Below are 25,914 nucleotides of genomic sequence, written 5' to 3' on the forward strand. Positions count from 1 at the left end.
ACAGAAAGAAGGGTGCTTACAGAAGTTCTAAAAATGACTGGCAGCAAAAGATACAGGCCTGTGAAGTTCTACAGTCTGAAAAGAAAACAGAGTAGAGATGTAATAAGAATCTTTACATATTTGAAGTATTGCCACTGGGAAAGCCTGTTCTTCATTGTTGCCTGTGTTCCAGGAAAAAAAAAAAAAAAAAAAAAAAAGAGAGAGAGAGAGAGAAAATAGCAAAATGGAAGTAGATCACACATTAGAATATCCTCTCCTCTCCTCTCCTCTCCTCTCCTCTCCTCTCCTCTCCTCTCCTCTCCTCTCCTCTCCTCTCCTCTCCTCTCCTCTCCTCTCCTCTCCTTTTCGATTCAACACTGTGCTACATTTAAGAGAAGCACGATATCTTCACCTTTAACAGATCTGAAAATGCAAACAGTGACTTACTCGTAGTCTTCCTGTAGTTGGGTTGTTATAAAGACAAGCAAGACAAAATTTGTGAAGTAATATACTTCAACCGATATAGCTGGGAGATGGACACAAACTTTCAGGCACACCATCCTTCTTAGGATCTGAAAAAACATCTGATCTCAAAAACTTATGTGCCAGCTATGTTAGTTTAATAAGAGAATGGCTTAACTCTAGGCACTTCCTTTTTAGATTTGGACAAACTCTTGAGGTCCTTTCTAACTCTTTTCTGCAGCATTCTGTGATCTGTTTAATATATCTAAACTAGCATAGTGCTATATTCTGGCACATTAAGGAGACTTTGAATCTTCATCCAGATTTGTATGATGAATGAAATATTGTTTACAGCAGAAGAATCTTTGGTGTAGAATGAATTGTAGTGTTTTCTTAAAGGAATTACTGTGCTATTTCAGGAAAGTATTGAGCAGGATTTTTTAGAGTTTTTGGCGAAAGGCAATCGATTGCTACAATCTCTCTGGGTTTTACTTCCAAAGTTATTAAAAAAAAATGTTTTTAGTCTAGTTTCTCAGACTCAATTTTTGCATTTTTAACTTATGAATTTATTGCATCCATGTGAAAGAAGTGATTTGCCCATGGCAAGAGGGTTGGAACTAGAGGTTCCAACTCTAGGAGCTCTTAAAGGTCCCTTCTAACCCAAGCCATTCTATGATTCTATGATTTGCTTCATTTGTAAAAGCCTGTCAAATTAAAAAAAAAAAAATGGGGGGGGGGGGGAAGAAATGATATAAAAGCTTTAGGGCACATCCTTTAGCGTGCTGCTATATACTGGTTTTGGTCACAATAATCATGGTCAAAAATATACTACATTTAAAATGGGTTGAGCTTAATACTGAAAAAATTACTTTTGTTTGCTTCCCTCAAATCACAGATACCTTTTTCCCAGGCAAATGTTAGATGTTCTCTGCAGATGCAATAGATATAGTATTCCCAGCAAAATATTTTATAAGAAGGTTGTTTTCTTGACACAGTTTACAAGACTCCATGTGGTAGCAATTTGAATTAAGCATCACACTGTCATAAAAAAAAAAAAAAAAAAAAAAAAAAAAAAGAAACTTTCACAAATGTAGATGTGTATTTCCATAGAACAGAGCCAATGGGATAAAATAGAAGAAAGATGTGTGAATAGTTAGTGAAGATAGTACTTGAAGTACTGTAAACTGCATAATATATCTGATTATTTCCTATGTTGTGGTCTGCAGAAAACCACTCTTTGTTTACTGAGAATCTCTCTACATGTACCATTTCGTTTCCACTCTAAAAGAAAACACATGGTCTCTACAACAAACTACATATTCAAATACTCTTTATTAAACAAAGGAAGCAAACATTTCCTTAATTCTGCAAAGAGAAGTGTTTTTTTGTTGAAGCATCCCCTAAGTCATTTACCGCTCACTAACTTTTCTTTCCAAATTCAGTTTGCATTGCAGTGTGGAAGAATCATCATATGCGGACAGTCACCAACTATTTCATAGTGAATCTATCTCTGGCTGACATTCTGGTCACAATTACTTGTCTTCCAGCAACTTTAGTAGTGGACATCACAGAAACTTGGTTCTTTGGGCAGCCCCTCTGCAAAGTGATTCCGTACTTACAGGTATTATTCTATTGTGTTTGTGTACACACTATCCATGTTATGAAAAACAGAAAGAGCAATATCATCTTCCTAATGGTGATTATGTGACAAAAATTTGTCACTGCTACTGAAGTAGATACCTCAGGATACCTACAGAGGATTGAAGGACTGTTCCACTTATGAGTATATTTGTGCTTAAGAAATATTGTTCTTGTTAGACTTGGGCAATGCACTTTCTGGAACATTTGTCTTATGCCATTCACTTTGTGTGATCTTTTTTAATAATTCAGAAGAGATACAAAACAAGAAAAATGTCTGGAAATAGAATTACATACAGAAGTATTCTCTCAGTATGTGGACCTAAACAGCTACTCAGGTGTCCAGGATGGAGAATCCGAACTTTTGAAGAACTCTGAGTGGAGTCCATGCCTTCATATGTGTTTAGTGACTTATTTTGCACTCTTTAAAAATAGTCATCTTGTCCTGGTATAATGGGAGCTGATCAGATTTTCTGCCTTGAGTATAATTGCCACCACTCATTACCAGTGGACTTAATTAGTTATGAGATCATTTGCATAAAAAACATTGACAGATACCTTTTGTAAGTATAGCAGTTCACTTGAACTCACTGGGCATGCTATCATGACAACTTGCTTGGCATTTCAGTCATTATAAATCAAAAGAATTAAGCAGAAAAATCTGAAAGTATGCAGGTGATCATCTTTGTGCCTCCAGCACAACCTGTATTTTCAGCAGAGACCTATGCATTCAGGCTGAGAAGCCACATTGTCAAGGGCAACAGTCCTTCAGCACGTGTCTTCTACTGGATAGTATCAAAATCACAAAACTTGTCTCAAAGCCTCCATTCGAGCGCAAGAAATTCTGAGGAGAAACTGAAATGATAACCAAACAATAAAACAAAAGTGATGCTATTTCCTACAATGAATAAGAGGTTAAAAATGGCGTAATCTAATTTAAATTAATTGCTTTTTTTTCATGAGATTCTGAATTTCTGTTGGTCCTTTGAAAACTGAAAAGGCAAAACGTTGGTGCTGATATCCAAATATAATACAGAATTATTTTTTTCCTAAGTTGCTCTACAAAGAAAAAAAAAGATCTAATTTGTTGACTGTTTTAGAATTAATCTTTCAGATAAAGTTATGCAAATTCTAAGATGCATAAGTTTGTTCTTTAAGAATCTGATTCCGTTACTCCTACTCACTTTCAGTAGCACCCTAATGTATGAATTGGTTCAGGCTAGATATAAGGAAAAAATTCTTTACCATGAGGGTGGTCAAACACTGGAACAGGCTTCCTAGAGAGGTTATTGTTGCCCCATACCTGTCAGTGTTCAAGAGATACTTGAATAATAATAATATGCTTTGAATTTTGGTTAGCAAAGTTACCTGAAGTGGTCAGCAAGTTGGACCTGATGATCTTTGTTGGTCCCTTCCAGCTGAACTATTTTATTCTATTCTACAGCAGATGATGATATCTGTTGTAATTCCTTAAGAAGCAACTAAAACAGAGACTTTTTCTGAAAATAATTTCTATTTCATAATTTCAAATAATAAACTGTTGAAAATTGAAAGAATTTTTAAAACTCTCAGAAATTACAAGAAATCACTTTTGAAACAGAAAAGTTACATTTACATTAACATAATATTTCCTTTTCTTTAGACAGTTTCAGTCTCTGTGTCTGTACTAACACTTAGCTGCATTGCTTTGGATCGATGGTATGCAATTTGTCACCCTTTGATGTTTAAAAGCACAGCCAAGAGAGCAAGGAACAGCATTATAATTATCTGGATTGTGTCCTGCATCATAATGATTCCTCAGGCTATTGTTATGGAGTGCAGCAGTGTGTTCCCAGGATTAGCCAATAAAACCACCTTGTTCACAGTGTGTGATGAGCACTGGGGAGGTGAGTGTGTCATTGATCATAAAGACTGAATTTTTCCTGCTGTTATGTAATAAAAATATCAGGACATTTAAATATGCAGTCAAGTGTATAAACATATCACAGAATGTTCTTAATTATATAACCTTTCCTAGAACTACTGTTTTTCAAATACTCTGAATTTATATTTTCTTCTATACTGCTAAGACTAAAAGTACATTTAAAACCAAATTTAAAAGAATGAGGCTGACTTATGTCTTGGTCATGTTAATGTTTCCCAGAGGGTGAAAATGTTCCCATCCTTAAAGGCTTATGGTTATGTAATTCTCAGTGATTGATGGATATTGCAGGTTTACAGTATTTAGTCTTCAGAAATAACTACACAGGAACAGAACTTCTATTTACCTGCTACGCTGATTTTGCTAATTGGTGGTATTTGATTAGGTCCTTATTTGTATCTCCTGGGACTTCAGTGCAATTTGCATGTCATTACAGAATTTACAAAGATGTCATGGATATGGGGTAGCAAGTTAGTCTACAATTTGAAATTTGTCATGGACAAGATCATTTAGATAACTTTAAAATTGCAGTCGGTTACAAATGATTCTATCCAAGAAGTGTAATTCTGCCTTTCCAGATTAACTCTGAATCTAACTTCTTCTGTATTTGAATTCAGCTGTAAGAAGTCATAAGGGTTGCCATGGAGTAACTATTTCTATTTTGATTCAGTTCACACAACAAGTCATGTTAGCCACTCACGTGAATGGTTAAGATTCAACTCTGGTGGGCCTTGGCATAACTCCAATGCTAATAGAGCATATGAGTTACATGCTGTGACTCTGACACTGGATATAATGACCATCAGTAATACCATTTTTCAAACACAGAAAAATAAAGCCAAGTTTGCCAAAACATATAATGAAAAGGTGGTTGTTTAATAGCCTCAAGTCATTTTAAAATACAATCAGATTCTCCATCAGTTCTGTGTCTGTAGAAGATTCTAGTCCTGTGAACAATTAAGATAAAATACAATTGGATCACCTGTACTTAATTATTGTGATAAATTAGTTCAAGCAGCTTGAACTGCTGAGGGTTCTTCCATGTGGTGTTCTGGAAGTTCCTCCCTCTTCAGGGCCACTGGGGGATTAATGAGAAGATGTTGGCTATCACATTCCCTCATCCTGGTTAGTCCTCTGGGACAAGGCAATGAATGGGGGCAGAGATGTCCATTAGCTGGCTGGCACTGATTCCAGACAAAGATGTGCTGAAAATTTGTAGGTTTCAGGAACCCCCATTAAGCTGGAAGTATTGTACTTGCTGTTTTGTTGGAGAAGTCACATCTGTTCTTTACTTCTAGTGTTCTCTTTTCATCTGTGAACAATTTTGTATCCCATTCTGCTGCTGGATGCTGCAGGATTCATGTGAATATTTTCTTTCACAGCATTCACTCTGAGTACAATTTGTGTCCATTCATTTTGACTGCAGAGTTAATTATCCACGTCTTCATCACTTCAAGGTTAGATCTGAAGCAAAGATTGTTTTAATCAACCTAGAAAATGAAAATGACGGAAAACACCACAGTTAATTAATTAGGGGGTCAGGAGAGTATTTCATCAGGGAACACAATCTCAGAATTTCCAGATCTCCATTGGTCATCTTGATTTCGAACAGGAAAATGTCGCTTTCAGACTAGAGTCTGTAATAGCTGTGGAACTATTTTAAAGACCGGGTCATTCAATACTGGACTAGAATAGTTCCAGCCCACAGATATGGCTGAGCTGAAGCACCCATTATATAAAAGAAAAGAAGCTCCCAGATTGTTTGCAAGACTCCCATAAAGTGTATTTGTCAAAAATGAAGTCTATTGATCTTCAGGTTTTTCTGTGAGCCTTTATTCAGATGTTTGGAGAGGTAGAAAGGGGCATAATAAAGGCAAGTACTTGCGCATAAAATTAAGGTTTGTTTTTTGTGTGTTTTTTTTTTTTCAGAAATGAAGTGCCAACACTCCAAAATGATTTTTTTTTATTTTTTTTATTTTTTCTTTTTTTAATTGATATTGAACATAAAATGAAAATAATTTCACATTAAAAATCCATGAAAGTTTTCTGAAATGGGAAAGCTTTTCATTCCAATTAAAGATAACAATGTTATTTTTATCTTGTTATCTTTTTAATAAATGATTCTTCTAATGGTAATGCACCATCATTGGTAGTTATTCTGCTAGTATGTTTCATCTGTCCATTACAAATAATCCTCTCATTGCTTTGTAATAATAGCCTACCAGAGTAACTCAAGAGAGGAACCTTTCTGTGTATTAACATAGGTTAATAGGTTGCTCAAATTTTTGGATGTCTTAGTAAGTGTAGACTTAACCATACATTATCCATGAGGATAAAATACAACACATCCTTTTCAGACCATGGAGAATGGAGTGTCATTAGCCAGAAATCATTTTGTTTCAATTAGAATTGTCTAAGGACAATGAGTTGGGTTAAAGCATAGAAGATACAGTTTTTCTACTGAGAACCTGGGTTTGAAATCACAAAGGCTCCCAAATAGAAAAACAAAAGAGTGCGGACAACAGTTTGAAAAGACTGGTGAGCCTTAAAAGCCAAATGAAGGACTAAAGAGCTAATATTTTCAATTTATTTATTTATTTATTTATTTTGCCTTGTTTAGCTGTGGTAATATCTGGTCAAAGAAAGCTAACTAGGAGGATTTTGAAGGAGAAAGAAATTTGTTTTCCTAAGGAAAAAAAAATGCATTCACAAAGATAGTGGAGATGTTAGATATTCTACATATTCTAGAGACTCTGAGCAAATACTATAGGAGTTTCAATTTGTCTGAAGAGGAAAAGGATTGTATTTGGGTGTTTACTGCTTTATTTAGAACTCCATATATTTTATGCTGTCTGATGAAATCTTTGCAGAGTATCACATGCACCTTATGTCCCAAGGATGTTAAAGTGAGAATTGTCAAGGTTGGAACTTTAAGAGGGGATGCTTAATGATACTTTCCAAAGTATTTCAGAAGTCTATACTAATTCTGGGAACTCAGGGCCATTGAAAAGTGAGGTGCTATGTAGTACTAACAGACAGGAAGATGTCTGGAACAGTCCAGGAAAATGTCAGGGATGCCAAAGCAGGAGACAGAACTGTACCCTACCCAGATTTAGGTCCAGCTGCTGAAATCCATACCAGTCTGGTGAGTGTCTGGAAGGAAGGTCTGATCAACACAGTGACACTTGGGATCCTAAATGGTGAACAAATAGTGGCCACCCTGACTAATAATAAGATTTCAAGCATGTGGTTGGAGAGCTGCCAGGGACTGCAAATGGAGCAATAGTTCAGCCTAAAACAAGACTCAATTTCTTTTTAATTGCTTCTGGCATTCCAGAATATAAAATTCATTGCCAATTCTAGGCTGAGGGTTTTTCATTTTGAGTACTGTCTAATAACAATATTTTATTTGGGAATGCAGAAGGATCCAACATGTGACCTATGCAGACTCACTTAAGGAGCCAGTGTTGGCCACAGTTCTATAATAGTCTGTAATTGCGATGTGTTGAATTTGATGATAAAGTGCCAAAATAAAAGAAACATATATTAAAATGAGTTCACCATGTGTCCAAGCCAGCTAAATGCATTCTCTTAGAGCTGTTCATGAAAACGGTGTTAGCCAAAGTGCATTAGCCAACCCGTTTGCATATGATAAAAAGAATATGGAGTTAATCCTTTCCCGATACTACATGGCTGAATGGAAACAAAAAGAAGACTTTGTGTTCTATTTCCTCCTAGATTACTCATAAAATAATACAAAAACGTATTGTCTTAATTCTGGAAAATAACATAGCTGGAATTTGCAGTTACATGAAGGTTTATACATCCCATTTATCAGAGTGTTCAGCACTCAATTCCGTAATGCTAATTGCTACCTGGAGTGTAGAAAACAACAGACTCTAAATGTTGATCCATGCCATCAGTTATTTAAGAGTACTGTGCAACTATTGAACAGGCACAACTGTACTGCATAGTGTTAGAAGCTACATGTGTTCAGACATGACCTGGAACAGGCCAATCTTAGTAATACAAATATATATATATATATTCATATTCTTATGTCCAAAATCAATGCAAGGAATGAGAATATTTGAACTATATTGTGATTTAAAATTCAGAAGTTAAGGCAAAATGTGTTGGACATTTTAATACAGAAGGTAGTTAGAATATTGTTAATACTAAAATCACACTTGTTGTCATGAATTGATAGCACAAAGCATGATATATCATGTTTGAAAAATGTTATTCTACTCTAGTATTTAACTAGTTGTAAGTACTCTGACATAGGAAAATATTTTGGAAGGGACTGTGCTGTGTAATATAATTTTCTCTACTATGGGCATGCACTTTCTAACATCCCTACCTATTAAGGTTTATTCTAAAATAAACTTTTTAAGCTGTTTTGCTTCTGCATATTGATAAGTCCAAAACCTCATAGGCATCTTCCTGAGACTAGGGAACCTGGGAACTCTCCATGCTAAAAAACTTGATAGTCTGGTTATTTTTCCCTATTCTTAGAGAAGCTGTCAAGAGTACCAATTTCATTGTGCTTAAGGGGATATTTTGTTTGCTAGACTTATCAAAACCTTCAGAGTCTGGGTTATTTTCAGTTTGTATATATGTGTATATAAACATATATAGAAAAATTCTGGCAAAATCCAGAAGCTGCAATTTCAAACGTCTGCCTCCTTGCTTCACTGAATGACAGTCTGGGACTGCAACACAGTGCTGAGAAGGAAACTTTACAGCTGACACAAGAAGGTTTATTTTAGCATACTGATAATTATCAGGCGGAGTAATCATACTCTATGTCTGGTACTGAGTTGGAACAGCAATCCCACCCCACTCTAATCCTTGTGCCCACTTGTTTTCTTTTCCCCTCCCCTCTTTTCAGCAAAACAGTGGCCAGTGTTGTGAGAAAATCTAAAAATGATCTTCCCCTGTCCCACAACCCATTAAGACACCAACTGATGGAAAGGACAGTTTTCACCTCTTCTGCTTGAGAGTAAGAGGATTAGTGGTTCCAGTCATACAGCTGATATATCACCAAGTCCCATAGACTGATTGATGCTCTCATTTGAGGAGCCTGCAACTTGCCTGCTTGATAAATGAACGGTATCCCAAACCAGCCCTTCCTACTCCTCACTGTTGTGATTGTCAAACAACTTTAAAGCTTTTCTTTGCCTTGAGAAGCTAAACAGACTCATACTTCTTAGGGAAAAGTTCTACAAAGGGCTTTGCCCTGGGTGGAGGAGGGACAGGTTTCCTTTGATGTGTAGCAGCTGGCACTTTCCAGGTGGCTAAACTTCAAAGGCAAGTCTTAGGATCTTTCTCCAACCTGGTTCATCAGTTCTTTGTAGATAGCTAGACTCATTTAATGTTTCACTTTACTTGGAATGATAAATTGGAAGCCATAAACTCCAGATGGCCTTTTAAATATGTACTGTCCTTCCACCTGAAAGGGGCCTGGCTGCCTGCAGAGCGTTGATGAAGCAGGTGGCACCTCCTTCTGAATAGAAGGAATGTACTTTCAGCTCTGACCTCCCATGATCCCAGTAAGTTAACATTACTCCACGTGTGAAGCCTGAATGCCACTGTTTCCCTGTCTGACTGGACTGTTGTGATGCTGCATTTTTGAAGTGTAAAACCAATTTTCAGATCATCAGTAAACATACAAACCCAAATCATTGCCAGTTATTAAAAAAAAAAAAAAAAAGGCCTAAATGGCCTACCTCTCTCAGGGATATTCACATGAGCCACTGGCTATGGCTGTTCAGTGAAGAGTTGATAACCTGATTTGCTACAGAATCTTAGAGCCAAATGCTGCTCATCTAAATTGTTTGAACTCTTACCCATCAAAGCTGTGAAATCAACATTTCTATTGCCTTTGCTAGCAGTGAACATGGGCTAGATGTTGCCTATTGTATGTATATGTGTGGTACTTGGTAACATCTGTATAGCAAGTGTCTGTTTCCCTGATAATGAAGTTTTTTGACCAGCTGTTTCAGGATCAACACGGTGTGACATTATAGGAGTCAGGGTTTGAGGGTGAGCCTTGAGTTAACATGATGGTACAGTCCTCTCTACTATGAGAGTTACAGGCCAGGTCTGTGTATCTCCTTGACTGTTCAACCTCTTAGGGATTCTCCTGACACGCAATTGGACTTCTTGTTTGATAGGGTGAAAAGTCTTACTTTAAGAGGCAGAAAATAAGTTTGATTCACTGAAGATCTCATCTCACGCAACTCAGTTTTTCTTCCTTTCTTTTTATTGAAAGTACAATCAGCGCAGAGTTTCAGTTGCAGATCTCACCACCCTGAAACACTGAGAAATTCCAGAAATTAACACAAATATTCCCTCTTTACTGTAGCCCAAAATACAATGTTTAGATTTACCATGCAATCTAACTGCTCATGTAGTGCAGTTTATTTTCTGCTACATTTTGTCACTCTACATAATGTTAATTCCTTTTCTGAGGCTGTCCATAGATGTTAAGTTGTAATTAATATCAACATCTGATAATACCAAACTACATTTGTTGTTACAAAAGTGAAACTAAGTTTTCCAAGCACCAACTGCACATTTGTCCATAATCTAATGATGAAGCTTATGATACAATATTCTTAAAAACACAGCACATTCACAACACTTATGTTAGTCTCTAACATTCATAAATTGTCTTTGGGAAAGAGATACATACGGCATTACAGCACAGTAGTAGCAAACTCAATATTGTTAAAGCTGTGTCAAAATAACTTGTGAATTTCCTGTTTAGCACATTTGACTGAATTAATTCTGGTTTTGTTCATACAATCACAACAACAAATTGAGTACAGCTAGAAGATACTTTTCTTCTGCCACCAAAAAGTGATTAAAAGAAATCCTGCCCTGTGCGAATGGGAGAAGAGTGTAGAGTACTTCTAATGTGTAGTCTACATGCTATGTTTATAGGTGAGAGACTGTACAAGTTACTCAGGCATACAATTCTGCCTTTGCAGAATTAAAACTAAAGACATTTCTACAACCTCTTAAATGTGTCAAAGATGAGGCAGTTTAAGTAACTGGTTAGCTACTGTTAGGTAATGCAATGTTCTATCTTTCACTGATTTAATAAAAACCAAACTTCTTAAGACTTAATACCTTAAAGCAAAAATGTCATATGAAAGCAATAACGTAATAAAAGAGATAAAAGATGCTTGAGATAAGACCATGTTTATAATAGGAACAAAATGTGTATGGAGGTGATTAAAAAATCAGTCCTGGCCATGAGGTTACTGGACGCATCTTCCATTATTACCTATTATGTTTGAAATACGTATGCATATTTATATGAATAATGTCTTAAAGTGATTTTGAAATGTATGTATATTTAAATACTTTTTTTTTTCAATTCTCTTTCCAGCTGAGGTTTACCCCAAAATATACCACACATGCTTTTTCCTGGTGACATACATGGCACCACTGTGTCTTATGGTGTTGGCTTATTTACAAATATTTCGAAAGTTGTGGTGTCGCCAGGTAAGTCACTTATACTAGCTCTGTTTGTTTGTTGTTGTGGCTAGGTGTTGATTCCCATATGCACCCTTCCCTATATGCTCCATTTGGTCACTTAAGATTGGATTTACATGGATTTTTACATTCAGCCCTGTCAACAGGTTTAGTGACACTGCTGGCTTACAGTCACCTTGGATGGGAAGGGAGATGCATTCAAAAATCACAGAATCACAGAATCACAGAATCGTCTAGGTTGGAAGAGACCTCCAAGATCACCTAGTCCAACCTCTGACCTAACACTAACAAGTCCTCCACTAAACCATATCACTAAGTTCAACATCTAAACGTCTCTTAAAAACCTCCAGGGACGGTGACTCAACCACTTCCCTGGGCAGCCCATTCCAATGCCTAACAACCCTTTCGGTAAAGAAGTTCTTCCTAATATCCAACCTAAACCTCCCCTGGCACAACTTTAGCCCATTCCCCCTCGTCCTGTCACCAGGCACGTGGGAGAATAGACCAACCCCCACCTCGCTACAGCCTCCTTCAAGGTACCTATAGAGAGCGATAAGGTCGCCCCTGAGCCTCCTCTTCTCCAGGCTAAACAACCCCAGCTCCCTCAGCAGCTCCTCGTAAGACTTGTTCTCCAGACCCCTCACCAGCTTTGTCGCCCTTCTCTGGACTCTCTTGAGCACCTCCATGTCCTTCCTGTAGCGAGGGGCCCAAAACTGAACACAGTACTTGAGGTGTGGCCTCACCAGAGCCAAGTACAGGGGGACAATCACTTCCCTAGACCTGCTGCCACACTGTTTCTTATGCAAGCCAGGATGCTGTTGACCTTCTTGACCACCTGAGCACACTGCTGGCTCATATTCAGCTGACTATCAACCAGTACTCCCAGGTCCTTCTCTGCCAGGCAGTTTCCAACCACTCATCTCCCAGCCTGGAGCTCTGCTTGGGGTTGTTGCACCCCAGGTGCAGGACCCGGCACTTGGCCTTGTTGAACTTCATACAGTTGACCTCAGCCCATTGGTCCAGAAGGAAGCCAGGCTGAATGTAGAACTCTTTTTGCTCATGTCTATGAAAGACTCCTAAGAGAGAGAGACAGAGAGGAAAAGGCAACAGAAAAATTGACTGTAGAGAGAGGAAAGACATTATGTCTGAAGTGCTTACTGAAAGACCTTAGGTGATCGTATTTGGTGACTGTGTACTGCTAAAGTCTTCTGCAGCAATCAAAAGTTAAGATCATCCTTCTCATTTTATTAGTAGTTTGTACAATTTATTTTTTTTTTATTTATTTTTCATTCTGTCAAGTCTCTGTTTCATAACAGGTCCAGTCTGAACAAAAGTTGGAATAGAAAGTCCAACTATCCGAACTGAGAGATTGGAATTGTCTGATGGGAACCATGTGAACCTGGCTATTTTCAGTAATGAGGTCCTTTCCAACATCAACCATTCTGTGATTCTGTGATTCTGTAATTTATAACATGAACTTCTAGTTGTTCAAGACTGACATTAACAATATATGAAAGAAAATGAAAACAGTAAACAACAGACTATCAAGCAAACACACAACATGAGAACTGAAGTGGCAAAAATGATGTGAATTTTTTTAGGAATGTTTTTCCCCCTCCAACAATATGAACTGGTGTCAGCTTGTTTGAGAGTCATTTTCTGGGTGTGAGCAGTGCCATAATCTACTGTGCATCAGTCTATGGTCCTCTCTGCTGTCTTCTGCTTTGTCTGGGTTTTATCTATAGCTGTAGGCCCCCACCATCCTGTCCTGTCATTCTATAACGGACAATAAACTCATCCTGTTGAAGAGATTATGCAGCATATTCCTTTTCCTCTCAAATGGCTCTAACAGTGGCTGACATTTCTTTCAGGATATGGGCATGAATCATTTCTCTTTCACCATTATGTCTCATATCATCTGAATTTGAGGCTGTCCTGGCCAGTGTATATTATCTGCCACATCAGAAGCATGTTCCACATGGTTCAAATTAAACCACTGTGGAAGTCCCAACTATTTTAAAAAATAAAAATCAAACCTTATATTGACAAAATATCTTATGAATAATTAAAATATGTGGAAAAATGACTTTATGACATTTTGATATTTGATTTTCGGATTAGCAATTATTCTCACTTCTAATGATATTAGGTTAAACCAAAGTAAAAATCTATCTTTTGAAGTTAAAATTATCGTTTTTGCTTTTAACTTCTTACATTTATAAGACCAAATAAGAAGATAGTTTCAAGACAAAATTTAACCTTTACAATTTGAGGGGACTCGTCATGAGGAAAAAAAAAAAAAAAAGTTTTGCTGAGTTTCTTTTGAAATTAAGTTCAGTCTAACGTAGCTCTAAGATGCTGTGTGTTGCTGAATAATTATCTGTGACTCTGTCTTGTGGTGGCCAATGATCTTATCACCATATTCCTTAACCTTCTGTTTTTTACTTTCTTTACAATCCTCCAATTATCTCAAATTGCCCATAAATTTATTTAATGCGGGTAATTGTTCTTAACCTTCATGTAGCTTGAAAATACTTGCTGGGGTTCAAAGCTGAAGTTGAGTGGCTGGAAACTAAACTGTTTGGGGTTCGGGTGTTTGTTTTCAGTTGTGTTTTCGGTTTCATCTTCACAATATTTCTTTTCCTTATATATGTTGCACACTAACAAGTTTAGGTTAATTCTTTTTTTTTTTTTTTTTTTTTAATGGAGTGTGCTGTGCATGCTAAAGAAAAATTTACAAGGTGTCCATAAGATACTTTGTGCAAGAGCTCTTAATATTACTGATTATGTCTTCAAGCACATCTTTACATATAAGATTTGCAATCTTTGATTTAGTGATTCATCTGTGCAAAGGCAAGCACAATCATGCCACAAATATTAAGATTTCAAGTAATTTATTTTAATTATTAGAAAGGAAGTAGTGACCTAGAAGACAGTGTTCTCTTGTGGGTTTTGAGTGGATTAAAAATGCCATCTGAACAAATAAAAAGGACTGAATGGACATGGTAAAAGTGTTGATACATAATTCATATTATCAAGTCTTGTATACTCGGTTTTATTGATGTCCAAATGCATTGACACTAAAGTCTATTTATATTAATAACTAGGAACGCTGCCCATTTTTATTTTGTCAGCTGAAATATTCCCTTCCAATCTTTGCGAACAGTTATTGCATTTGGAAAGATTTTGTCTGCTTATAAATCCATTGACAATAATTTGAGGAGGTAGAGGAAAGGTGCATCAGAAAGTAACTATGCAAATTTTAGTACTTGTTTGGACACAGCTAGAGGCCTCTTAGTGAAATTTTGGGATTATACAAATTCTACATAACTATCTCTATGACTGATTCAACAACCAAAACAAATACATGCATTATGCTGGCATTTGTATACTTGTACGTGCATAATGCATGTTTGTTGCATTGTTTACATAAGTGCCTACTTGTAAATGTCTCTCTGTACACAAACACTTATGAAGTGTTTTGTCCCTTAGAAGGTACTCATTCAGCTATGCATCTGTGAGTATATAGCACTTCTTTTTTTCCTGATAAAATTCTTACTGTATCATTGGTTAGTATACTACCAGTAGCAAACCCCAGTTATTTGCCAGGTAAAGACAAAGGAAAAAAAAGTTCAGTAGAAAGTTTCTCAGTACAAACTCATGAAGATTTAGCAATTTGATATGTAGTACAGTGACATAGTACATGTATAGAGTCCCTACCTTTGATCACCTATTTGATAAGCTATTGAAGACTGCGGAAATAGCAGAAAAGACTCTTCTACCTACACAGACAGGTAGAAACCATGTACACTGTCATATCTAATATTTCTGTAGAAATAGCTGTTTTGAGAAACTTCACTGAAGTTGCATCTAGCTACTAAGGAAGCTGGTCACAGTATTCTTCCAGTGAATCTTTGGCATAATCAGGAGGGATAGGTCAGGAGAGATTTGGCTGAGTATCTCTGCTTCCATTTCCATTATCTGAATGGTAATTCGGATAAATGGTAATTTGGTATGAGTGAAGAGGAATAAAAAGTTTCCATTTCTAAGTTAGAACACAAAAACAAAATACCACTGATAAGACAGAATCAGAATTTTAGCTTATGATCCCTGTAGTGCATGGCAAAGATACATTGCGGTGCTACAGTCCACAGCTAAGTGTGTTAAATCCCTTGGAATAGGACAAAACATGTCCAGGTGTAAAACTGTCTTGACTTATTTAGCTGAATGAGTGGGAATCCTCAGAAGAAGTGCAAGTTTTTTTTTTTCCTTTGTGTCCACAGAGACAATAGTTAAAATTAAATAGATAATAATAATAAAAATAAAGTTATAATATATCTACCTGTTCTGCTTCATTGATTTACTGTTCATTATAAAACAGCTTTGCCAAAGGATTCCAATAATTGTAAATCAGGTTTGATGGTGCACATAAATGCTAAATTAAGGGCTTGTCTGTGCAAGGAAACTATTCATGAAAAAATGCATAATAGCTATTATAGAACAATTCTGCATTTGCATGCTTTAATTTTAGAATAACTGTTTCCACTTTAACTTGTTTTTTGTTTGTTTGTTTGTTTTTTCTGAAGAAAAAAATAAAAAAAAAAAACAAAATAATATATACACAAAATCTCATTCTCTTCTGGGCACTTTTTGTGGATTAGCCCTACTTTTTAAAATTCTACAATAGAGGATGTGAATTCTGCACATAATTTTAAATATGAACAATTTTACACTCATGGGACTTGTCACCCTGCAGACAATTTCACTACTTATGAATAAAACTAAATTTCTGCCCAAAAGATTTTCATAATGTACAATATTGACAACGTTATAAATTGATTTCTCTGAGAAAGTCCTTGTCATCTGTAGTCTTATGAATGAGGCTGTAGGCAGGAAATAATTTTGAAAAACCAAAGCAAAATTTCTTTATTTGGCCTGGCTTGTATGAGTGCACACAAAGAAAAGACAGAGATTTTTTTTTTTTTTTAATAACTAGGTGCTACATCTACCCATTGCATGGTGTCTTTGGCTAACCTAACTCTTCCTGTCTTGGAACTCTTCTGTGATTCTCCCATTCCTCACTATGTATTCATTCAATTTTGAAGAGTTTTGCATGGAGATCCACATTTTAGCTGTGACCTCTTTAGCTGTTTCGTTGTCTTTTAGGTTGTATATTTGACATTTTTATAGCTCTTAAACTTATGTGGGCTTTCAATCCTTGCTTTTCTATGCTGAGAAGTTAATATCTTAAAGTAGCAACATAGTAATAGGATAATCTATTGTCATACAGAAAACATTTAACATAGATCTTCATAGCAACATAACTATAGTAGTAGTAAGTATGTAGTCAGAAGATGTTGGTAAGTATGATAGTCTGAAGATATAAGCAAGGCAACTTAAGTGGGAAGTGAGGGTAATTTTAATGCATCAGTTGGTATATTTGGACAAAACAATTTTTTGTGCGCTCCTTCAAGTGTGTCTGAAATCTGGTTTGATTCTTCCATCTACATCAGTTAATTTATTTATTAAAAAAAAATACTTTTCCATACAAGCTTACCTTGTATATGTCAACATGTCTATTTTTCTTGTCATAGATACCCACAGTGCTAGTTTTTCAAAGTGCTAATTTTGAGGATGTCCCTTGTTCTGTCTTGTTTAGATCCCAGGAACTTCTTCAGTAGTTCAGAAAAAATGGAAGTCTCTGCAGCCCTCAACACAGCAACGAGGGCTGGGACAGTCAACAAAGTCAAAGATCAGTGCTGTGGCAGCTGAAATAAAACAGATTCGTGCAAGAAGGAAAACAGCACGTATGTTAATGGTTGTCCTCCTGGTTTTTGCACTTTGCTATCTACCAATTAGCATCCTGAATGTCTTGAAAAGGTAAAGTTTATCCCAAAATATAAACACTTTCTGTCTAAATACAACCCAATGTTATGAGATTCCACTTATTCTGACAGATACTTTTGAAGAAACCTACCTATTTCATGATAAAGAAATTGAAAATAAGCATACAGTTGCAAGAAAAACATGTATCAAACTTATCTGCAGTACTGAAACTGTAGGCCAGATAGTACAAGTCTTACTAATAAGCTCTTCCTCATGAAAATGATCTAACCTATCTCCTCATTAAAACCTGTCATTTAGATGGGATTACAGCTTGTTTGCTGTAAATGAACCCTGGAAGTTCATTTCCCTAAAGCAGAAGCTGAAGGTTATCAAGAGAGAATAGCGTTGTTGCTTGGCCCCAAGGATTGTACCCAAGCTCCATCATACACAATTTTGAGATCCAATTTTCAGCCTGATTGTAGGCTAATCCTTTAGTTCTCCAGGAAGCTCCTTTTCACTTTTTTACCCTTTTCTCTCCTGCTCATTTAAGATATAATTGTTTACACTCTGCTTTTTGTACAGTACTTGACAGGTTTTGATATAGTTTCATCTCTTGAGACCTCTGGCATGCCAATAAGTAATGACATATAGCAGATTTTATCTGGAAGCCATTAGCTGATTTCAAGAGGCAAAGCATCCTAAAAAAAGAAACACTTCTGTTGGTGGTTGAGGAATATTTAATTTTTAAGGAGTAGTTTCAAGTTGTATACAAAAGCTAAAATACATCCCACTCAATTCTGGCACTTTCCCAAGGTCTAATTTAAGTACTTTTCATCCCCAGGTCCCTTGGTAGTTAATGCAGAGAGAAAGAAGTATTTCCATATGGCAGCTCAGGCTACCTCTGATCTGAATGACAGAGTAACTACAAAGATAGTTTCAACTACAGTAGCAGAGAAGGCCTGTAGTTAGATTTGTGTTTAAATAGCTAAATTAGGTGTAAGGAACCTGTGTAAAGCAGATTTCTCTAGAACAGAAGCCGTTATTGTAGCCTCCATAGCTCAGTTCTGGACCCGTTCAGTGCTTTTCTAATTCCACAGAGACCTTGTTTGTTGGAGAATGGGCCTAGAGCTGGAAACCTCAATGACATTAATTGGTCAAAAGAGACTCTTCCCATGTTTTTTTTGTTTTGTTTTGTTTTGTTTTTTATCTAACAGCCACTAACTTTGTCTACTTAGCAGAAAAGTCCTATATCTGCACTGTTGCAAAGTACTTATGTGTCTATAGTCTCTCTATTGTGCAAAAACACCAAGAAAATATTTTGAGGCGTAGGGAGAAGATTTTGTTCTCTCAAGAGAACAAGAAGTGTTGAATCAGCTTTTCTGTGACAAATAAGTAATCAGGGAGAAAATTAGTCTAGAAGTTGTGATGACCTCTTTTTATATGATTTGCCATCTTTCAGATTTGCTTTTCTTTTTCTTTAGGGTTTTTGGGATGTTTAATCATGCTGATGACAGAGAAACTGTATATGCCTGGTTCACATTCTCACACTGGCTTGTATATGCAAACAGTGCAGCCAATCCTATTATTTATAACTTCCTCAGTGGTAAGTTGCTGTTACCTAGAACTCAAGTTTAATGTATAGTTTAAATGTAATGAGCCATAGCAAATAAAATTAATGACTGTGTAACATCAGTAGAGCTCCTCCAGTGGGAGCTAGATCCTCTTGGAACACGTTGCCTGATGTATCCCATTACCTTCAGGCTATCTACCTATAACTAACCTAAATAGTGTCAGGGCCTGAGTCCAAGTGCTTGAATTTGACTGTCCATGCCATTAATTTTTTAGAGAAGTCACTGGCATGACTTTGATCTGAAACAATTACTATTTCCCTAAATATCTGGATACTGTCTGAGAGTTATCACAGGCCAAGGGCTGTCGCCATTTGGCATTTTATATGCAGCTATCAGATTTTGGAAGCTGTGAGTGTTTAGTAACACTTGCATGGCCAGACTGTGCCAACTAGGTTCAAGGCCAAAGAACCTATCAGGATGTTATTTACTTACTAGTGTAAGTTTGTCTTAGCTTGTATTTGCCTTATTTGGCTATGAATGGCAGAAAGAGGACCTAAACTGGTAGTATTAGAGCCAAATGCAGGGAGGCAAAAGTTTGTTAATCCTCACTACACATTTGCCCTCTGTGTTTTTTGTGGTGTGTAGTGTGAGGATGATCTGAACAATTTACCCTGAGCTCCGAAAGCAGGCTGTTGAACACTTTGAATTTTCTTGTAAAATGTGTTGAAATTGAAATATGGGTTAACCATGCTTCTCATTTCACATGTCAAGCAATGATCCAGTCATTTAAGCCTACTATTGCTCAATTGGTTGTTTTTATTAAATGTGTTGTGAATCAACAAAATATCAACACCATAATTTCATAAGTCATTCTACTTTGTCCATCCTGTCTAGCCAAGAATAATTTAGGCTTCATACCACACCTAACATATCTTCTTACAAAGGTTATATTTTGTCTGTCATTCTCTAAGTTGTTGAAATTGTGATTTCCTACTTTAGTAGCATTAGAAAAACATCTGTTTCCAGATATTCCAGAATATTCTGGATTAAATTTGTATTAGATAGCTGTTTATTTCTAATCTATGAAGTTGGTTGAAATATGGTTTACAGTAAATTTTTTTTCATGAATCTTTTTTTGTGCTTAACAGGAAAGTTTAGAGAAGAATTTAAAGCAGCATTTTCTTGTTGCATCTTTGGCATTCACAGTCACCATGATGAACGGCTTACCAGAGGTCGTGCCAGTACAGAGAGTCGGAAATCCTTGACCACCCAGATCAGCAATTTTGATAATGTTTCAAAACTTTCAGAACATGTTGTATTGACCAACATAAACACAATTCCAGCAAACGGTACTGCACCTATTACCCACTGGTAGTATACTTGTCCCTATGTTTTTTGATGCCATGAAATTAAAATGTAATTGTGCATAGAAAAATCTTTGAATCTAAGCAGAGCACAGTGAGAGAAAGGTGCTCACAATTAAGAACTGACAGTAAGAAAAGTAATTTATAAGATATATTTTATAGGGTATGCTACAACTTTGATTATATTGTGAATCAAAATCTCATATAATTTATTTTAAAATCTGAGTTGCAGTTGGGGAGAGTAGGGTAAAAGTATTTTATTTAAAGATTTTCTTTGGATCTCTGCATTCTTTAGTCTCCTAAGTATAAAAAGAACAGGTACCTAAAAGAGTGAAAATAATTTTCCACAGAGTTGCAATGTGTTTATAAAGAGGTATATTCTACTCAGAGCTAATTCTCTGAAGTTGTGGAATATTTTATAACAGATATCTCTTTTAGCCAAAATTGGGTGTACAGACTGTACTACGTGAATATCCTTGACTTTTTCACCAGGCAAATATCTGCTCACCAGACATTCTGATGTGGATTGGGCTGATCCAATAAGAAAGTCACGTGAATTTCTGTTCTCACATTTTTATTTTATTTTATTTTGATCCTTTTCCTGTTGTTTAGGTATTGTATGTATTGAGGATCAGCTGGGAGACCAATCTTGATTTTTCTCTTATACAGATTGATAAACAGATGACTATAGTCTAAAATGAAAGGCAGAAATTGTTCAAGCTTTCCCAATTCCAGGTAGACACTGAAATGATTGTGCAATTCCCTAGCTTTGTGAAAAAATTGAAAATGACATATAATTTATTATTTGATATTTCTCAATACATTATACATTATATCTCAGCTGGACTTTACAAGGGATGGGATTCATCCTTCTTCTCCTAAGGGTGTGAATGTTAGTTGTCTAGAAATTATCTCAGGCTAGGACTATATAGCTATATATTGATAACAGAGAAATTGGTATGTCCAAGGACAGCTAGTCTATTCCTGAAAGTAATATCTAAAAAGGAAGAAATAAATTACCTCTGAAGACATATGTTCTCTCCACTTATTGTAGAATATTCACAGGGTGACTCACTTAGACACTTCCATTTCAAACCATTAAGGTTACTTGCCCAAACATAGGATTCTTGTAGGTGCCTTTCTAGAGCAAAAGCTGAAGTCTGGATTGGACACTCCATGATGTCTAAAGCAATAGATACTAACATGTTGGAAAACAAACCCAGATACAAATTTCTTCTGTGTTAAGAGGAGTTTTTTCCTCTAGGACTTTAGGGTGGGATTTAAATTCAGGATGAAGATACCTAAATGTAGGTACAAATAGGTGCTGTATGTGTACAAGCACCCAAAAGAGATATAGTCTTGATTAGGTTACATAAACACAGGTATCTGAGACTCCTTATGGTGCTCTTTTTACCCTACAGTTTTATGATACTCTTTTTGCCCTACATTTGCTGGTCCAGAAGCACACAGATCCTCTGTTACACTTGCCATCTCTAATGGGCAGGTGGTCACAGTCCTATGCCCAAGTGTTTAAAAAGGATACTAATGCTTTGCTAGCTGTACTGAGCCCCTATAAACACAGTCAACAATGCCTAAAAAGCCTTTTGACACACTCCAGAGTAGGTACCTGGCCATTAACCACTGTCCACTCTCCACGTTGTAACCATGTTGGCCAGATTTCCACTGAGTACAAATTTAGACACCTAAGTTGTCTTATGTGTTGATACCTAAAATCAGGTTTCTTAATCTTGAACTGAATCTCATGTGCAGTCTGAATGGCAAGCATGGTATTTCTCTTTTTCTGGTGATCATATACTCACATTGAAAGTGCTGGGGTAGTGGAGAGACCCAGTCCCTTGAAAAACAGATTACAAAAAAAAAGTCTTGTTTTGGAATCAGGTACAGATTGTCATCTGCTCCTGATCAGTGAAGACACTCCTGTAATCAGTGGAGCTTTCCTGTAAACCTGTTCTTACTGAAGTCCTTATGAAATGCTCCAACTATCCTAAGACTTTGTGATTGCTTTGATTAAAAGATGCCTTCCCCAGACTGAGAAATAAATTTGCATACTTAAGAATAAATTTCAAATAAAGGAGACAAGGCTGGCAAGGAAAGAGTTCTAGGCATGGAACTTCTGGCAGAGTGTTAAGATGAGGTATACATCTTATTCACTCTTGGGCTGTGTTTCAGCTATACAAGTATTAGTCTTGCAAAGTCACCATCTGTATGTGCAGTAAAGCTCTTCTAGATATAGCGAAGACTAACCAACAATAGGATTGCAGTGATCTATACATTAATCATTCTCCTTTTCCTTCCTGTCCTGTATTGACAACTGAACCTGTAGTGCTCCACTGATCACAACAGCACCTGGATAAGGAAGACAGGGCAATTTACCAAATAGCACATGTTAAATAAGTAGTAGAACACATTTAAAATGTTTAAAAGTTTAAAAAATTAAAGTTTATGCATCAGAAATGCCCTTAAGCTTCAGTCAAGAAGTATTTGCTTAAAATTTGCAGTGCAATTGAATCATTTTTTTGGCAGGCCATTTTGTTAACAGATCACCATCTCTCTATACTGTTCAGAGAAAGGGCCAATCACAGGGTGAGCCAGTCAGCTACCAGCTACAAGCAGTAAGTTCATCTTAAAATCTTTATCTTACAGGTATCACAGCTACACTCAGCCCATTGAAGTCAGTGGAACTGCATCTCCACATACCAGGGATGAACATGACTTCAAATTTAGACGAAGCAGTGAGAATTTCTGCAGAATGCACAGGCAAAACAGAGAATGCAGAGTGGGATAAATTTGTCCCCAGCATAACTAAATTTACCTCGATGGAGTTACAGCAAGGATGACTTTGGCTCAATACATGTACGACCACCTGAGAATGCCACAGTTTTTTAGCTGTGTTACAGACTAGGACAACTGGACAAAGGGATTCCTACAAAACGACTGCCTCTTCTATTTCTTCTCAGTCTTATGGAAACCTACTTACCTCAGTATGAGCTAAAAGAACATGTCTTTAGAAGTCTTTTTAAAGATTGAATTGTATCATACTTTGTAAATACTGTAGATATTTATTTTTATATATTTTAGATTCTGTGGAATGTTCCAAAATGTATCATATAAAGAACTCTAAGTATTTGAAAGAAGTCTCAAACATCATTTATTTATATCCTCTTTCTATTAATGAATTACTTATTTACAAGGAATGCTTACTTATGCACTGGTGGTATTCTGGAATTACTTTGCACTTCTAGTACAACGCTTGTAGTAAATTCTATGTTCATTAAGGAATTTTCACTTTAGATTGATTTTGGGAGATTCCAGGGTGCTTTTCTAAGCACAGACATGCTTCTAAGATGTGAACACAAAGTGCAGCAAGTCACACCCCTTTTCATAAAATTACACTAAATAGCCAGTCTTTTTTTTTTTCTTCAGATGAGTGCCTAGAAAGCAACTACTTAAATAAAACTTACATGGTGCTCAAAGGTGCTATAAGCTCAAAATTCCTACTCAGGCCATTAGGAATAACAACTGTCAGCACCCCTGAAGAACTGGACATTTTAACTTTGGTAGTTCATTTTAGTCCATAATGTCTGCAAGTGTTACTCCAGAAGATCTCTGAAGATACTTAAAATAGAAAACATTGGTTATCTTGCTTGTTTTCACAGTTGTTTTCTCTCAACTGCCATTTAATACTAATGATACAAACAACAGATTTATGTGCCAAGAAAATGTCAAGTTTTGAAAAATTAAAATAAAGTATTTCTCTCTGGAAGTTTAGAGGAGATATCTCATTGGTCTGGTAGATCAAGTATTCACACATCCATTTTCTATTTATGGAAGAAGCTCCCTGGCCTGGGGCTTCCTACCACACATTGTATTTTTTTTATTATTTTTCTTTTTCCTTTATGAATGAAGATAATGCATCCCTGGTGACTTAGTTTACTAGGGATAAAGTTCACTGTCAGTTTTTGACTCCTGCAGCTCTCTTTTGACATGCTGGAAATGGAGTTTCTGACCTTAATTTTCCCTTTAGTCAGATAATTTTTTCTCTATTGTTTCCTTAGTTCTCTTTTCTTATTTTCACTCAGATCTCCCAATTAAAAATATCAAAACATTACTAGGGATTTCTTTTAGCCACAACTTAAACATAGCAATACCTTTTTCTTTTTTTTTTTTTTTGAGAGAGAATATAAGTAAAAGATGAGACATAGCCACTTACACATCTATTTCACATCTATTTATTTATTTATTTATTTCCTGGCCAGAGCAAATAGCATATCTTCCGGACACAAGCAATACAATTAGCACTTATCTAAGTTTTTTAATTATAAGGATGGGTACAAAGTGTTAACTAATTCTTGCCTGAGCATCAAATATGATTATCCAGGTAAAGATTTGGTTATTTTTATGAAAAATAAAAATAAAAATAAAAAAATTTGGGTTTTCTAAAAGAAATGTTTTAATGCAAATATTCTTATTTATTTATTTTATTCATTCCTCTTATTTTACAAAATTTGAGAAAAACAGACATTTTCTTCTGAAAGTTTCCTGTAAAGATAAACTCAATAGTGAAACTGGAACATACAGGAGAGGAGAGCAGATATAAATAAAGATAGAAACAGCTGCAAGAAGACGGAAAGATTTTAACAGCAAAACAGAATTTAATGTCTTGTGTGTGTAACAGAAATTAAAGTGTCTTAAGCTTCTGGGCTTCTCTTGACATATGAAGTAATACTTAAAATTAAGTTTGGGGTGAGTTAGAAGAGTGGTTGGCTGACTGTCATATCTACAAAACTTTGCCAGCATGGCTATTTTGATGTACAGCTGTTCCTGTCTTCAATAAGAATAGGATTGCAAAACTGCTCTACTCCTTCTTCTTATCCATCAGAAAGATCACTTGAGGAAAGAGCATTTCTTATCCAGCCTTTAAATATTGAAAAAGATCTGAATGCTGAGCTTAAATTGGGTTTTGTTACCTCTAGCTGCCTAGGTTTTCTAATATTTTCACTAGCAATTTAGGAGAATAGAAATTAAGTTCTAATGCCATTGTTCCTATTTGGTCATGGCATCATTAGACATGGAGTTTGAATCACAACATACTTGTTCCTGTGTAGATAATTGGTGTTTGTGCCACCATCTTTCTGGTACATTGTTTCTCAACATATTTCACAGTCTTGGAGAACTGATATCCTGACCTCCTGCTGCTTTTTGTTGTCACTGTAGTGCTAAGCTGATGCCCTGCAGTTGCAATGACTGCAAAATAATTTCTTTCACTCTCCTCCTCCAAAAAGGTAATTTTTTCCCCCTTTTCTTCTGGACTGCATAGAGGGCACAATGTCATTCTAGGATATGAGCAAAACTGATGGATGTCATTAAACTGGCATCAGGGAAGGAGCGCACTTTAAATTTTACCTTAACTCAGCTCTCACTGTAAGATGCATCACAACCTACTGCTGCAAGTTAAAATCAGCCAAGGCAAGTTTAGCCATCCAAACTAAAATAGCTGTCAGTCTATTCTGTTCACTTGAAAATAAGTCCTCTTTTTTTTTTTTCTTGCTGTTGGATATGTTGAAGAAAAAGTATTTTATTTTATTGAATACACTTTAAAAATAATAAATTTATTAAATTTATT

At 36.1% G+C, this 25,914-nt stretch overlaps 1 protein-coding gene across 1 annotated transcript in view; it reads left to right on the top strand.

Moving 5' to 3' along the window:
- Positions 1-23,380, top strand: part of HCRTR2 (hypocretin receptor 2) — a 36,732-nt gene extending 13,352 nt beyond the window's left edge. Inside the window, exons 2-8 of the mRNA XM_040553476.1 lie at positions 1,884-2,062; positions 3,722-3,965; positions 11,403-11,518; positions 17,169-17,389; positions 18,817-18,938; positions 20,055-20,255; positions 22,935-23,380. Of these exons, the coding sequence (XP_040409410.1) occupies positions 1,884-2,062; positions 3,722-3,965; positions 11,403-11,518; positions 17,169-17,389; positions 18,817-18,938; positions 20,055-20,255; positions 22,935-23,128 (1,277 nt within the window). The 3' untranslated portion in view covers positions 23,129-23,380. The remainder of the gene's footprint in view (positions 1-1,883; positions 2,063-3,721; positions 3,966-11,402; positions 11,519-17,168; positions 17,390-18,816; positions 18,939-20,054; positions 20,256-22,934) is intronic.
- Positions 23,381-25,914: the final 2,534 nt, after the last annotated feature.

Source organism: Cygnus olor, chromosome 3 (assembly GCF_009769625.2).
Source record: "Cygnus olor isolate bCygOlo1 chromosome 3, bCygOlo1.pri.v2, whole genome shotgun sequence".
In the NCBI taxonomy this organism is placed as follows: domain Eukaryota; kingdom Metazoa; phylum Chordata; class Aves; order Anseriformes; family Anatidae; genus Cygnus; species Cygnus olor.